Genomic DNA, 17,038 nt, shown 5'->3' with positions numbered 1-17,038 from the left:
TATTTCAGATTTTCTTTATACCCAGAAACAGACATATACTTTGGCATAATAGATCTTACCCATGACAGAATGCAATTGTTAAAAATATCAAATATTGGAAAATGTCCGTTTAAATACGCTATTTTATCTACCAAACCAAGAAGAACTTCAAGTAAAAGTATGTGTTTTTTATAATATAATAACGTATTTTTATAAATACTATGTTAAATAAATCATCCTGTATTCAGCAATTTTCAAATATAACCATCGAATTGTAATCCTTATTTAGGTTTCTATGACAAAAAGGATACGTCGTGTTATATTTCAGCTATGCAACTTCTTTTTATTCATTTTACGTATTAGGCAATAGTCTATCGGTATCAAGCTATATCTTTTTGAGGGTCCTGCTCTTTTCTTTTCTGAATATTTATCTCTGACAGCTCTTAGCGTGAATGTGCTTTCGTTGATTCTTGAACATGACCAAGATATGAAATGTTTCTTATTTTTAGGTTAGAAATCAACTCATCATTTCTTTATTGAACCTTTATAAAATCTCCTGATTCCGTACGTGATCCGGAGTCTTCTATGGATCCGCATTTCAAAATGAGAGTATTTTAGAAAATGTTTATCACTTTCATCAGATCTTCGTCTTTTTTTATTTATATGCTAGTGAACGTCCCATATATCATTTTCATTTAAATGTAATACCAACTTTAATCTATACATTTTTTGGCTTTTTTTTCTTCCTCGGCTTTTCTTTTTTTAGGGGTCACTGTTCCTTCTGTCCTGTCATTTATATCCAGCGTGTATTCTTCACCTAAACCTTTCTCTTTTAAGAATTTTGCCACACCTTTTTGCCTTTTTTATCTTCTCCTCGCTTTTCCTTTACCTGTCTTTCTATCAACTGCTAACAGCTCTATCCTTCTTTCCACATAGTTTTCATTTCTACGTCTGACACAACCAAACCATTGCTGTCTTTCTTCTTAAAACGTTTTGAGGCTGTAGAGCTTTGACCAAGGAGCCTCTTCCCTTACATTTAATGTCAGTATATTGATAACCATATTAAACAGGTAAAGATTCAACGAAGAGCCTTGATGAACTTTCAGTCAATCCAACAGAAGTCTTTACTTTGGTGTACGCTCCCCCATATATATTCTTCAGGAGCCATACGTACTTTTTGAAAAACCGTTTTTTCCTCATACATCTCCATAGCTCTTGTGTAATAACAATGTAGTAGGCCTTCTCAAGATCTATAAATACCGAACATACCTTTCTTTTTTTCTCGCCGTATTTTTCGGGTATCTCAAAGCAAACAAGGTATCTGTTATTCTCCTTCTTGGCATAAACCCAAACTGTTCTTCTCCCATCGATATCTTTCTCGTTAACCGTCCGAATGTTTTTATTGTATATGCAACATTTTTTTTTTTTGACTGAGGTGGAAAGGTTCTAAACCGACTAGGGAAGATGTCCCTAGTACTGTTGGATTCGATCCGGAAAGGAGCACATGCTAGGACATAGCATCCAAAGTATGGATTATATGCGCCACATGCACCCCTGACCAGTCGCCTACCAACTAAAAACCACCCCTTCTTCGGACAAGGCACCCCCGGACGAGTTCAATCGGTGAACGAAACATTGAGATGCCTTGTGCAGTCTGAAAATTTGGGAGAAAATTGTAAAAGTATTCTTACCTAACAACGATAAGAACCACTTAAAATGATATGCAGAGACGGTATTGTGGGGAAACAAAATATGGGTTCATAAAAAGTGCAGGTGTGTTCAGCCTGACAAGGAAGGAATGTGAATTAAAAGAGGCATGAGGTCGTGAAAACTACGTACGTAATATAATTACAGATCTGGCTGTAAAGGTGCCGTCTATTCCGTCGTGCAGCCGAGCTGTAAAGAACTCATGACAGCGTATTATGTAATTTGTTCTCAACCACCTTGTTCCTGTCTCGCTCTTTCTAGCGTCTCCTTTTTCTTTATAATTTGCGTAATTATGTCGATAGTAACATCGTAGGATTCTTTGTTTTGCGTCGCTTTCTGTATCAGATTGTTGGGCGTTATCGCTCCTAGCCTTGATATTAGATTATTCCGTTCTCTTTGGAAAGTAGTGCAAGCAAAAATGCAGTGTTCTGCGTCGTCTATGACACCACAATCTATACACAAATCATTTGTTGTCTTTTTTATTCTATACGTGTACGACCTAAAGGAGCCATGGCCGGTGAGAAATTGTGTAAAAAAATAATTTAACCTTCTGAACCTACATTTAGACCAAGTTACCACATCAGGGATTAACATTTTGGTCCATTGTGCCTTCTCCGTTTGTGCCTCCCATTCATTTTGCCATATTTGGAGCATATGTGATCTTACTTCGGATTTTATTTCCGGTAAATGACCGTTTTCTCTGTTATACAAAGTGTCTCTTTCTTTTGCTAGGAGGTGAATGGGGAGCGTACCTGTTATGACCTGTAGGGCAATCGTAGAAGTAGTCCGGTATGCGCTTGTTACCTTTAGTAGAGGCTTCCCTTGTGCCTTTGCAAGCAGTTCTTTATACTTAGCCATTCTCAAGGCTTCGTACCATACGGGAGCGCCGTATAAGAGGGTAGAATGCACAATCTGAAGGTACATTCTTCTTTTGAGGGTACTTGGACCGCCGATATTTGGCATAATTTTTATTAATGCCGCGGTTCTCTCTTCTGCTCTTTGGACTACTTTCATCAGGTGCTTTGTAAATCTTAGACCTGTGTCTAGTTGGATGCCCAGATATTTAGCACAGTACGTAGGCTCTATACTTGTACTACCTACTACAAAAGCCAGGTTTGGGCGGGCTCTAGGGCCTTTCAAGATCAGAATTTCTGTTTTTTCTGTTGCCAACTCTAGATCTTGTTTCACCATCCATCTTTTGACTTTTCTACAGCTTCTGTTGACTAACATTTCTAACTCCAAGTTATTGATACACTGAATGAGTAGAGCTAAATCGACTGCGTATGCAATAGCTTTGGTCTCTGCTCCATAGTCGATTTCTAGGATTTCATTATATAAAATGTTCCAAAGCATTGGTCCTAGTACGGATCCTTGCGGTACACCTGCTGATGTTTTCAGGTCTTTAGGTTTTGCCACTTGGACATACCTTTCATTGAGGTAGTCCTTAATTATATTGATCAAATAATCTGACACATTTGCTTTTTCCAGTGAGGTGATAATGTGACCCCAGTTGGCTGAGTTGAAAGCGTTTCTCACATCAAACATCACGAGGGCGGCCCATTTTTCCCTCGTACTTTTTACAGTGTCAACTATTTCTTTTACCGCATCGATGGATGATCTAGATTTCCTGAATCCGTACTGTTTGTCAGATATACTTCCATTTATCTGTAATTCGTCTTCTAGGCGATTTTTAATAAGATTTTCATAAAATTTCCCCAGGCTGTCTAGAAGGCAGATCGGCCTGTATGAGTTGGCAATCTCGGGATCCCTGCCCGGTTTAAGTATTAACGTCAGTCTTGCCTGTTTAATCATTATGGGAAACATTTGCTTCTGGAGGAGTTCATTGAAGATCCTCCGAACCATCTCAGGATTTTTCTCTATGATGATCTTTAACGCCTCAGGAGGCACACCATCAGGACCAGCTGCTTTTCCTAATTTAATACTTTTTGTCGCAATTGCTATTTCTTCAGCCGAAAAATCAACAGATCGAACGTTGACATTATTTTAAGTGAACTGCTGTGGGGGCTTAGCAGGAAATAGGGTATTAGCTATTTCCTTCCGTTTTTTTGGCACAAAGGCTGTATGGGGTCTCTGTTCTTAATGTTTTTGTGGCAATTCTATAGGCTTCGCCCCATACATCATCTTCTAGTGCTGTGCATAGGTTATGCCAGCAAGAGTGCTTCGCCCGTTTAATTTCTCTACCCAATTCTTTTTTAGCTCGCTTGTAATTTTCAGTGTGTTGTGGAGTCCTATACCTTTGTGCCGTACGCCTGAGTCTGAAACATTCGGCTCTCTTGCTCTGGATCTCATCATTCCACCAGTATGGCACTGTATATGTGACGTTCTCGGTGGAGTTACTTGAAGTGTATGCATTAATAATTTTCTGTCTGAAATCTTGGAATTCGGTAGTGTCGCCTTCTTGTAGGTTACTTATCTGCCTCGTATAGGCTTCTTTATTAAAGGTTACTTTTTTCCGGCCGATCTTCGAGACCTTGATGCCAGTTTCAAAGACTATGTATCTGTGAAAAGTGTAGAGATTATCCTCCAACACCTCCCAGCCCGCAATCTTTCTGGCATAACTTTCTTCACAAGGGTAATATCTATGTGACTTCGACTCTCTCCTCTCACAAATGTGGGTTTTCCATTGTTTAGCACTACTAGGTCATTTGCGAATATCCAATCATTCCACATCTCCCCTCTATGGTCATTTCTGGGAGACCCCCATATGATTGATTTGGCGTTCACGTCGCCAGCAAGTATAAAATCCCGATATGTTTGTGATGTCATTATGATATTCTCGACCTGTTCTTTGTAGCGCATCAGGCTAATATTCGGAGAGATATAGCAGGCAATAATAGCCAGGCTTCCTATTTTAATTAACACGTGCCCCTCTTTCTTGACAATCTTATTTATGCATACTTTCTTATTCATTATGTATATAGCGACATCTGCGTTTATATCAGCTATCCAGCCTTTGTTTTTAGTAATGTTTTTGTTGGGCTCAGGGACAACAAGTAGATCTGCTCCAATCTCGAGGGCTTTTGCATATATCAGTTGGTGTGCCATTTTGGCCCTCCCGATGTTTACTTGGAGTATCTTTAGTCTTTTTGTCCCTTGTGCAGCCATTTCAAAATCCTACCCTTGTCTTTTTTTTTTTTTTTCATTTTTAGGTCTGAGGAACCTTATGTATGCAACCTTAACGTTCTAACATTTTTTTAGTTAATTTTTTATTTTTTTTATTTCCTTTAACATACAACTGATACGCCACTGGACTTATCTGTATTTTGGCAATAGTGTCTTGTACCCTATCAAATTGTCTTTAAGGCGTAACAAATGACTGTAGTTAAAATTTATCTGCTTGAATAGAAAAATTCAACTCTTGGCGCGATCAGCAGTTAACATTCGTCACGCCATATATCTTCAGTGGAGTTGGCCTTAATAAAAGTTTTAGAATATTTCCTACCTATTTAGGGCTAAGTAATTTAATTCAAAGTACAACGTTTTCTTTTATCAATAAATTTCCGAGTAAAAAGTGTCTGTATGTGTCTTTTGCAGAAATTAGAGAAAGAGAGATTTTCTTTTGAAGACAGTTTAAATTTTTGAGGAAACGAAAACACGTCGATGTAAGTAGTCAAAGAGTTAAGTCCTCCGTAAATTTCTTGTTGTGTTGTGTTGTCAGCAATTCTATCTTAGAAAGTACTCTAATCTAAGCTATATTAGATTAAATCAATCTATATCTATTACTACCTTTAATTGTTGGTAGTTTAATTTGCTCCATATTAATACAGTTAAATATAGTATAGTAAGTTTAAAGTCAGTGCAGATCCACAAGACAACTATAAGTAATTAATTTACCTTCATATTCTCATAAAAAGCAGAAACACTGTCTTCAAAAGTAATTAATGCTGCCACCGAATTCCTAGGTTAGAAAGCTAGTTTTAAACCCACTGCTCTTGCTCTCCACCAACCATCTGGCTGCCGTTCGCAGTATGTCCATTGATGACCTCTCTAGCAACATATGCATTATGCAGAACAGACAGTTATGCAGATACTTCACAGGGAATTATATAGATGTACGTTTCTCGTTCCGTATATGTCGGTATTCTATCTACACATACGAGTATATTATTCATATATATGTATGTATTTTTTTATACAACCTTTTAAATGTTAATACTCTCTTACTCGTACTATCGTCTCATATAAAATCAATAGTGACTAATGACTAAGTTGGTACGGTATGCGAAGGTTTATCATTAAAATCTCGCGCAAATTTAGTAATTATGAAATAGAAGATTCTTTTTTTCATACAAAATTTAAAAAATGTGTCTACGAATGTATAACATCCTGTAAATTTAGATTATGCATATGCTTAAGTAATAAAATTAAAGATTATAAATGTTATACAAAAAAAAAAGAATAAAAGAAAAATTAAAAAAAAAACAAATAAATAAATAATAAAAATCAAAAAAGTATCTACCTATTTAAAAAAATCACATAAAAATAAATAAAAAAAATACAATAGCCTGTAAACAAAAATAATATAATAATATTCGGATTTATGACAAAATTGTTAATTAACACAATTATATCTTCTTACAATGTAGTGTGTCAGTAAATTTGTTGTATGCAATAAAAGATAAACTATTTTAACTGGTCATTGTCAACTACAGTTATCGTCAATATGAGAGTCTTGCTCGGCGAACCTTGGCTTACACCTGCCTACATAAGGGGATGTCCCCTGGTAACTTCCTAGAGATGGAACACATCTTCCTAGAAATGGCACACATCTTTCTAGAAATGGCAACATGGACAATGAGCTAAGGATGACAGCTCTTTGAGGGGATACACAATTGTGGTCTAAGTTCTGTGGAACTTGACTCACCCTCCCTACTCTACAGATACCGATACACAAGATATAGAATTTTCGAGTGTGCTATTTTTAAATGCCTTTGGGAGTACTGAAAGCTAGAATAAAGGAGAGTAAAACATGTGAAAAATGTGTGGTTTCCTGAGGAACTTTGCGTAAAAATTAAATTTTCCGACCTAAAAATATAATGTTTTTAAGTCAATATGTCTAAGAAACATGAATCTAATTTGATGAAAAACGCATAGCTTTCTCAGGATAACGTTAATGTGTTTTTTCCAAACCTCCCCAACAATTTGTGTATTTTAGCTATATTTAAATTACATAAGATATTTATCGTTTGTTTAAATTGATTTTTTTTTTATTAATTATTTTTTATTGTTATATTTATATCTTTAAGTCTCATATACAGTGCATATTTATTTGTAACATACACTTTATTTTAGAAAAACTTAGATCAGATAGTGCTTTACAAAACTCAGCCAGATCGGGAAAGAGTACTAGCAGAAGTGACAAAACAGATAACACTAAACAATCGAAGGAATCAAAAGACACTAAAGTTTCTAAAAAATCTAGAGATTCCAGAAAGTCGAAAGATTCCTTAAGGAAGAGGTGAGTTATTTAAATTTGTTTTTTTTTAAGAATGGTCCGCTTGTTTTTAAAGCTTACGTAACAATTTATTTTTTTCTAATTATGTTTCTGTACATCTTAGTTTATTATCTATAACCATACCTGTTGGTCTGATAGGTAACCACCTTTGTCGATTAGAGCGCTGCGATTTCAAAAAAATATTAGTTCTAGAAATTCTAAGCTTTTTTTATGCATACATGTCCAATTTTAGCGCGATACAGCCATTAGTATCTTTGAGAACTGCATAAAATTGACGTGTTTGAAAAATGACGTGTATGGAGAAAAATAATTTTTGATTTCTCATTAACAATTATTATTTGAGAAATAAAACGCAAAAGGATACAAAAGGAAAGTTGGATAGATATTATGATACTATTGATCCTTCAGATTGCACTGTCAAATTTTAGTTTCGTGAATTTTGTAGTGGTTGTACATCTACATTAAAGAAGCACGTACTGGACAGCCCCCCAATGCAGGTACACCGGAAAATGTGATGAAGATCCATAAAATAGCTTAACTAAAGTGAAGGTACTTGAATTGGCAGACGCGACAAGAATTAGTAAAGAAGTCTACACACTAGTTATATTTTTAACCAAGTTTTTGAATATCAAAAAATGATCCTGCTGATGGGTGCAGCGTTTGCTGACCATTGACCAAAAACATGATCATGTGATCATTCTCAGCAGTGTTTGGACTTCACGAAACGCAATTGCTCAGACGTTTGGCCTTGACTGATAGTTGATGATGAAACCTGGATCCAATACTACGCACCAAAGAACAGAATAAAGGCACGACAGCATCTTAAAAAATGTAAAACTGAGAATACTCAATAGTATTGTGCATTACTGGTAAAATTGACTTCTTCTTCAGATTTCTTCTCCTATCGGAGGTTGGAAATCATCATCGCTATTTTAATTTTATTGGCCGCGCTTCTGAATAATTCTAATGAGCTGCAACCGAACCACTCTCTCAAATTTCTTAGCCAGGATATTTTGCGTCCTGGGTTTCTCTTCCCTTGCATAATTAACCTAAGTAATACGTACTTCTCGCCCCTCATTATATGACCCGGATATTGAATCTTTCTAATTTTAACAGTTTTTATGACTTCACATTTTTTCTTCATTCTTTGTAACACATCTATATTAGTTACTTTTTCAGTCCACGATATTCTGTGGATTCTCCTGTAGCACCACATCTCAAAGGAGTTTAATTTTTTGATTTCAGACTGTTTTATTGTCCACTCTTCCATGCCGTATAGTAAAGTAGAAAAAACGTAACAACGTAGCATTCTTGTGCGGATTTCTAGGTTAAGGTTACGGTTGCAAAGTAAGTTCTTCAATTTTATGAATTTGTTTTTTGCCATTTCTATTCTAGATCTGATTTCTTTTGTTTGATTTCCATCTTCTGTTAGCCACGTTCCTAAATATTTTTATGTTGTGACTCTTTCGATCGTTGTATTATTGATGATCAGGTTATTTACATTTTGTGGTTTTATTTGAGAATATCATTGATTTCGTTTTCTTGAGATTCATTTGCAGTCCGTACCTTTCACATGCATTGCATACATGTTATATTATGTACTGTAGTTCTTCCATTTCACTTGAAAATATGACCGTATCGTCCGCATATCTAATATTATTAATGCTATTTCCGTTGACCAAAATACCTTCCACAATATCTAATAAAGCTTCTTGAAATATCACTTCACTGTAGACGTTGAATAAGAGTGGTGAAAGTATGCACCCTTGTCGAACTCCTCTAGGTATACTTACTTCCTCTGTCAGTTCTCATTCGAATCTTATTCTTGCTTTCTAATTTTGATACAGATTTGATATAATTTGTAGATCTATACTATCTATGTTTTTGGTCTTAAAAATACTTAAAAGCTTTTCATGTTGAACTCTGTCAAAAGCTTTTTTAAAATCTATGAAGCAAGCATATATGTCCTGATTCATATCTAGACATCGTTGTGTTAGAACATTGACTTTGAATAATGCTTTTCTAGTTCCTAGACCCTTTCTAAAATCCATCTGTGAATCACTTATTTCTTATTCTAATTTCATGTGGATTCTGTTATTTATGATTTTAAGAAAGGTTTTCAATGTGTGGCTCATTATTGCAATTGTCCGATAGTCATTGCAATCTTTAGCATTTGTGATTTTTGGAATCGTTACGTTGAGAGAAGCCATTCTTTGGGTATGTGTCCCGTCTTGTATCTGGAGTTGAAAAGGTCTACCAAGGCATCATATTATCTTCATCAATTATCTTCAATAGTTCAATCGGTATATTATCGGATCCTGGGGCTTTTCTACCTTTTGTGTGTTTTATGGCATAAATAACTTTCTCCTTCATTATTTCTGGTCCCGTGATTTCTCCGTTAACTTCGAATTGTTCTACTTTTTGGTCATAAAATAGGTGTATTTCTTTCCATCTACGTAATTTGTCTTGCGTTTCAGTTATAGTGATACCATCTGCATTTGGTAATATCCCGATTGGTTTGTTAAATTGACATTGTGCATTAAACAAGAGAAAAGATTCTGGTTCGGACGTATTATTAAAATGAAACCAGAAAAAATTACTAGGCAAATATTAGAATTGGAAAGTTAGAGGAAAGGAGAAGGTTTTTGTGTCTACTTATAGCTTTTTTTATTAAGTGAACGGGATCGGTAAATAAACATCGACGTTTGAATTTCTGGTGGAAGTGATGCTTAGGTGTTGCTGGAAAAACATGTAGTGTTTACGAATTAAGCAAAAAGTTTTTAAAATATCGTGATTTTTTAAGTAGCTTCTGCAATGTGTAGTTCTTCTGAGGCCGTAAACAGATACCGTATTGCTCTTTTGTAATTTAATAATAAAATTAGATTGAGCAGCTGTACTAGAGCTCCAAAAAGGAAGACCATATCGTAGATGAGACTCGAACAAAGAAAAATATGTTATTTTGGAAGATGATAAATTGATTTTTTTCAAAACAGATCTTACTACATAGCAGTATGTGGTAAGTTTCTTAGTTAACCAATCGATATGAAGGAACCAGTTAAGGTCGCTGTCTATAATAATACCAAGAAATATTTATGAAATACCTGTTATAAAGCTTTAAACTGATATATTCACACGAGCCTAGGTCTTCGTTAATCTATAAAATAAAAGATATATAATAAAATTATTTTTAGTTGCATAACTATGCACCCACTCAGTTTATCCAAAGGTTTTTCGAAAGCACCTATTTTTAACATTATAAAAAACATTCAAAAATGTAACAAAATGGCTGAGGTAAGATTTACAAGTTTTGCAAAAAACTACTAAACAGTATAATAAACTAAACAGTATAATAAACTAAACAGCAACTAAACACGACAGGTACTTTTCAAGACCTAAAATGCTTAACTGAAGAAAAAACGCGGTAAATTGCTTTAATGCCAAAAAAAGTCGTTAAGCTATCATTACAAATAATGGGTCCAAGGGATCTTCGCTACGTCATATGCCTGGCTCAGCTGTCAAATGTCATGCACAATATCATAGCTTCTGTTCATTGTAACATGGGGAAACCTCACTGAATCATTGGTAATCGAGCTATATTGTTAGCAAAAAGATAGTTTTAACAAATATTTAAATTTGAGATATCGTTATTGTGCTTTCCATTTATTCGTTGGCTTTAAAATATAATATATTTGTTATAGTTTGCCGAAGATTTCTATTTTGTTCAGTTCAGAAAAAAACGTAATAATATTTTCGGAAGACAGAGTAGTGTTTAATCGGCAACTTGATATTTTGAGTTTTAGTTTGTATGTGTATTTTGAATATACTAAATATTTATATTTGCATGCCTGTACTCAAATCGTGCAATAATAACAAAGGATGATTAATCAAGAATTTTTTAGATTTTAATATACATTATAAATCCACTGCCTATGAAAAAATGTTTTAACAATACAACATTTACTTATTTTTGTTTTAGTGCAAAAGCCAAAGAAACTGTACTAAATGTGGGAGAATTTACTATTATTTCATCAACTGGTTCAGTAGAACCTGGAACCACCGCGGAAGTAGAAGTAACCTATAAACCTAGTTATGCAGGACTTCACGAAGAAGTAATATATATTATAGTTTCCGAACCGGCAAAAGGTTTTCACAAAGAAAGAACTGTCACCTTACACGCTGAGGGTGCGGAACCCAAATTGATATTTGATGATTACCAAAAAATGTTTAAAGAACTTTATATAGTTCAAAACGTTGGAGAGATTCCAAGTACCACAAATGTAATTAAAATTGTTTTTATATTGGTTAATCTTTATAGTTTTTAAGTCGAAGCTTCTATATTAGCTTTGCATTACTTTTTTGAAGCGAACCTTCTATACTGGCGTTGTATTACTTTTTTTCTTTAGAGTAAAATGTTTTAAATAAAAAATGTAACTGAAATAATTTTAAACAAGAATGTTTATTAGCAATTTTTGTGTAAAACAAACCGTTTTCTCACAAACAACGCTTGAAGCGACTGTCGATTTTAAATGCCAGTTAGGCGCGCGCAATCAATGTTCAATAAAATTTGTATGTCTTAGGACTTATCTTCATTTTGAAGATAACGTATAATATTTGCTATAAGATATTATCATGTAAGATATAATTTTAAGGTACTTATACTAGATATAATCATAAGGAACTTTATTTCAGACCTTGTGGGTGTGTGCGGGGACTGGTAAAACCACAAGAAATATACCAATTTATTGTTTGGCTTTATTTTATGGTGAAGAACTATGTACTACCAGTTTTGCACCATCTTACTGGTGTAGATTTCACCAGAAAAGTCGGTACAAAAGTTAAATCATTAAAAACAAACTAAAAAATATTTATAACATTTTTGCTAAGGGAATATTTATAAATTTTCAATAATCTTCAACACTTTGCTATCTCAAAAAGTAATCATTAATCCAAAAGAACTAATATTTTAAATTAGGTTTTTTTACATCATAATAAAACTATAGTGCTTTTTGAGAAATCATTTGGTGATATTAATACATTTTTAGTTAATTTTGTTTTTACAAAGTTAATTTATAGATAGCTCGGAGTTATCTTTTCAAGAAAGTCTTAAACTAGCAAAATAATTTTTGGTAAAGGTTTTAAATAACTCGGAAAATGTAAAAAGGTTTGATGAGCTACGTTTTTGTTTATATGACCATGGAGGTGTTATCACAGATATGCTTTTTCTTATTACAAATATGCGACCAACATCTAACTTAATCCAATTGCATATAAAACGAGCCTTTTATGTGGTGTACACACAATTGATGTGCCTTGATGTTGTTGCAAAAAACGATCCCCTTTTATATGGATCTCACATAGATAATGAGACTCTGAAACCCCAAAATTTTTAACTTTAATGTCATACCACCATATAAATGTAAAAATGAGATTTCCTGTAGGTCTCGATGTAGATTTATAAAAAAAAAAAATGTTTGTATAAACAAGAACAATTTCCTTATAATATATTTTTGAAATCTTAGTTTTTCATGTTTTTGCTTTTTAGTTTGTCTATCATTACTGTTAATTCAAGTATAAATATTTATTGGTTAAATTTGCTTAAAACCCTTATAAACAAATTAATTTACAATTTAAAAAAAAAGTGCAACTTTAAACGAATATTACGTTAAAACAAATGAAGATAAAGTAATTTAACACATTTTGTTTAAAAGTATATAAATTAAACTTTAAAATGAGACTCATTTGTACGTGTAGAAGTCGACTTACGATCGAAAAAGCTTCCAAAAATACTTATTTTACAACAATTTTGCACTAATTTTACAATATCTTGAGTTCTACTTATTGGATTAAGTTTATTAAATGCCATTTACTTAATTTTTTTTTCAAGTAACAAATTGTATTTGAAAAAAAATTGTTTCTTTTAATTTACGAACTAGAGCCTTATGAACAATTTAATTGTTTATGACCATTGTTTTACCACTCGGATCAAAATCCAACCTCAAAATTCGTAATCAGCAGTCAAAAATACATTAAAAAAACTTGGGTGGACTCATCACAATTGAAAAGGCCACGGTGACCTAGCTGGCCCTAGACTATAAGATTAAACGATGTAATATAATTAGATCTATATTACAGCGAACATGCCCGTCAAAAATCCCTCCATTAAAGAAACCCAAAAGGCCTTAAATAAGCTGAAAAATCACAAAGCGCCGGGTACGGACGATATACCAGCAGAACTTCTGAAATATGGGGGAGACGCACTACATCGCCAAATCCACCAGCTAATAACGCATATATGGCTAGAAGAAAGGATACCAGTACGATGAAAGGAAAACATAATAGTGCCCACCCACAAAAAAGAGGACAAAACAAAATGCGCGAATTATAGAGAAATTTCACTCCTAAACACGGCATATAAAACCCTCTCAAACATCATTCTTAGTAGACTAATCCCTTATGCTGAAAATGTCCTAGGCGAATATCAAGCCGGTTTTAGGGTAAACAGATCAACAATAGATCAACTATTCACGCTGATACAACTTCTAGAAAAGGGTTGGAAGTATAACAGACCCATACACAATCTTTTCATAGAGTTTCGACAGGTATATGATAGCGTTGAAAGAAGCCAAGTATGGAATGCCATGGCGGAGCTCTCAATACCAAAGAAACTCATTCGGATGACCAAAGTCTGTATGGAGGGTGGAATATCTAAAGTACGTGTAAATAATAAACTGTCTGGCAGCTTTGAAATCGACAGTGGACTCAAACAGGGTGATACGTTGTCTCCACTACTTTTCAACCTTGTATTAGAGAAAGCCATGAGGTCGGCCGAAATAAAAACAGAATTGCTATCGGTTCAAGGCCCCAAGCTATTACTCGCATATGCAGATGACATAGATCTCGTTGGAGGCTCCATCCTATCGACGAAAGACATCTTCAACAAGATGGAAGGAGCAACAAGTGAATTAGGGCTGAAGATTAATGAAGAGAAGACGAAATATATGTGTATAAATAGAACGACACGAAGAGACAGAATAGGACAAAATGTGACGATCAACACCTTCAATTTTGAAAGAGTACAACGTTTTAAGTATCTGGGGGCCGTAATCAAAGCTGACAACGATGTTACTGAAGAAATAAAAGACATAATCCAATCTGCAAACCGCTGTCTATTCGCACTGGATAAGCTCATAAAATCAAAAAATCTTACAAGAAGTTCAAAGATCAAAATCTATAAATCCATCGTCAGACCTGTAATAACATACGGATGCGAAACGTGGACCATGATCAAAGCAAACGAAGAAAAGCATAGACGCTTTGAACGAAAACAACTTAGAAAAATTTCGAACCTCGCCATGACATCACCACAAACCAGCATAAGATCAGAACCAATATCGAATTAAAAGCACTCTACAATGACGCCGATATTGTCAAAGAAATTAAATCACAGCGACTAAGATGGGCAGGCCACGTGCACAGACTGCATAACGATAGACTTGTAAAACTGGTATGGGAAGAGATTCCCACAGGCAAAAGACCACTCGGACGTCCCAGAATGCGATGGACAGATAACATCCAAGCAGATCTCTGGAAATTGAACATTCCATTTGACCCTAGGTTGATGGAAGACCGAACAAATTGGAAAAAAGTTGTACAGTCAGCCAAGACCCACCCAGGGGTGTAGCGCTACGTGATGATGATGATGATGTAATATAATAATTATTAGTAGGCTTCCAATCTGATATCCGGAATGTTTAGTAAAGAATTAATACTTTATAATTGGTTGTTTAGTTTATATTAGATATTTTAAAAGGCCAAAAAGCCATAAAAAACTTAGTCAACGATATCAAAAATCCATAAAATTAAGAAAATATTTTTGCAGTGTATTTTGTGTTTTATTTTTTGTAAAAAATGTACTAATATTTTAATAATTCCATTTTTAGATTGGTACATACAGTTACTACAATATAAGTAAAAATACGTTAAACTTCGATAACGTATGTGTAAATACTATCCAGACAGCAAAGATTTATCTCCATAATATCGGAAAAGTTGCTGCACAAACTACCTTAAAAGTCACAGACGGCAAATGTTTTGGAGTTAGTCCACTGGTTGCAAGAATTGAAGCTTATAGTGTATCTCCTATTACTGTCACTTTTAAGCCAGATTCAATAAACGTAAGTTTCCAATACATCGTATATATAGTATATTTGAAGAATAAGCCGGAGTAAATTCTCAGAAAAAAAATTAAATTGTTAAGCATATTTTAGTATGTGTGCTTTTCGTACAACGTCAATATTTTAGCTTATTTTACGTTGGGTTTTTATTTAGATAGAAATTTTTCCATGTCACATGGACTATCGTAAAATTTAAATACCTGCTATTGTTAGAACTATGCAGGCTAGGGATTTTTCAGCTGGTCATAGACGTACTTTAAGGGTATTACATTATTTGTTTCGGTTTGTTAGATATTTAAACCATTTTCAAAGCATATTATATTTATATAAATCTGTTTATTTTAGTAACGTTATTTATGGTTATTTTTGTCGTTATGATAATGCCCCATTAAATAACAAAAAATAAAGAAACTCTTAAAATACATAGGTATTTAGTTATTGGTCTTTTGATAGTTTAGATAGAAAAAGCCGATTAGCGAAAGATGGTTTCTGATAAATGTGAACGCTATCTTAAATAGTTTAAATTTCGATTTTGTTTGTAAAACCAATGATTGATAAAATGGTTAATGGTCTTTAAATAGTCATTCATTAATATCAGAAAATTTTTGTTTAATCGATTATAAGCGAGTGAAGGGATCTGACACAGTTGTTTTTTGCAAGAGTGAATAGTGAGTTTATAGAATATGGAATTAACGTGTGATTATGCACCAGTTAAAAAATTAAAATTGAATTATTTATCACTTAACGAAAAGAGTGTTATCCTTAACGTCTACAATTATTTTAAGCAACACAATCCTTCCAATACTGTTGATAGTATAGTTGAAATTTCGTATAAAGTAATGGGATATTCAAAATTAACTGTATATAACATTTTAAAAGAGGAAAAATCAGCTGGTATAACGCCACCCAAACCGAGACCAGAAAGACCAAAATTGTCGAAAGTGAATGTGGATGAATTTTTCAAAAATGCAATTCGTAGAATGGTCCACTCATTTTTTTTTTAACAAACAAATACCAACTTTAGATAAAGTTTTACAAGCCATTACCGACGATCCCGATTTACCCACAATAAGTAGAGACAAACTTTGGAAAGTTTTGCATGAGTTAAACTTTAAGTATGAAAAAGTTGGCAGACAGTCAATGCTTATCGATTCCGAAGAAATTGTGTGTTGGAGACGAGACTACCTCAGAAAAATAAAAAAAAATGAGGACAGAAAATAAGAACATTTATTATTTAGATGAAACGTGTGTTAATGAAAGGCATACTGTAGGGAGAGTTTGGAAAGACAAAACTATAAAAACATGTCGACAAGCATTTCTGGAAGGATATTCACCTGGTTTCAAGAAACCAACAGGTAAAGGTCGACGATTAATTGTTACCCATATAGGTAGTATGAATGGATTTCTTTAAGGAATGTTTACTTTTGTTTGAATCAAAAAAGACCTGTGATTATCACGAAGAGATGAACAGAGACGTGTTTGAAGAATATTTCGAACAGATGATTGAATTCATTCCTAAAAATTCAGTTATTGTGATGAACAATGCAAGTTACCACTCTAGATTAGTTGAACGTTTACCAACTACTCAATGGAGGAAAGATGAAATTGCAATGTGGTTAATTTCTAAGAATTTAATCTTTGACGATACAATGACAAAAGCAGAATTATTAGAGCTTGCTTAAATTAATAAACAAAATTATAA

General features: G+C 33.8%; 1 protein-coding gene across 2 annotated transcripts in view; it reads left to right on the top strand.

Moving 5' to 3' along the window:
• Nucleotides 1-17,038, top strand: part of LOC140436736 (hydrocephalus-inducing protein homolog) — a 371,509-nt gene that overhangs the window by 224,730 nt on the left and 129,741 nt on the right. For both annotated transcript variants that reach the window (XM_072525797.1, XM_072525796.1), the window contains 4 exons: nt 9-157; nt 7,000-7,165; nt 11,139-11,439; nt 15,103-15,336. In XM_072525797.1, coding sequence (XP_072381898.1) covers nt 9-157; nt 7,000-7,165; nt 11,139-11,439; nt 15,103-15,336 — 850 coding nt within the window. The remainder of the gene's footprint in view (nt 1-8; nt 158-6,999; nt 7,166-11,138; nt 11,440-15,102; nt 15,337-17,038) is intronic.

Source organism: Diabrotica undecimpunctata, chromosome 3 (assembly GCF_040954645.1).
Source record: "Diabrotica undecimpunctata isolate CICGRU chromosome 3, icDiaUnde3, whole genome shotgun sequence".
Lineage (NCBI taxonomy): Eukaryota > Metazoa > Arthropoda > Insecta > Coleoptera > Chrysomelidae > Diabrotica > Diabrotica undecimpunctata.
This window is presented reverse-complemented; position numbering and strand designations above follow the sequence as displayed.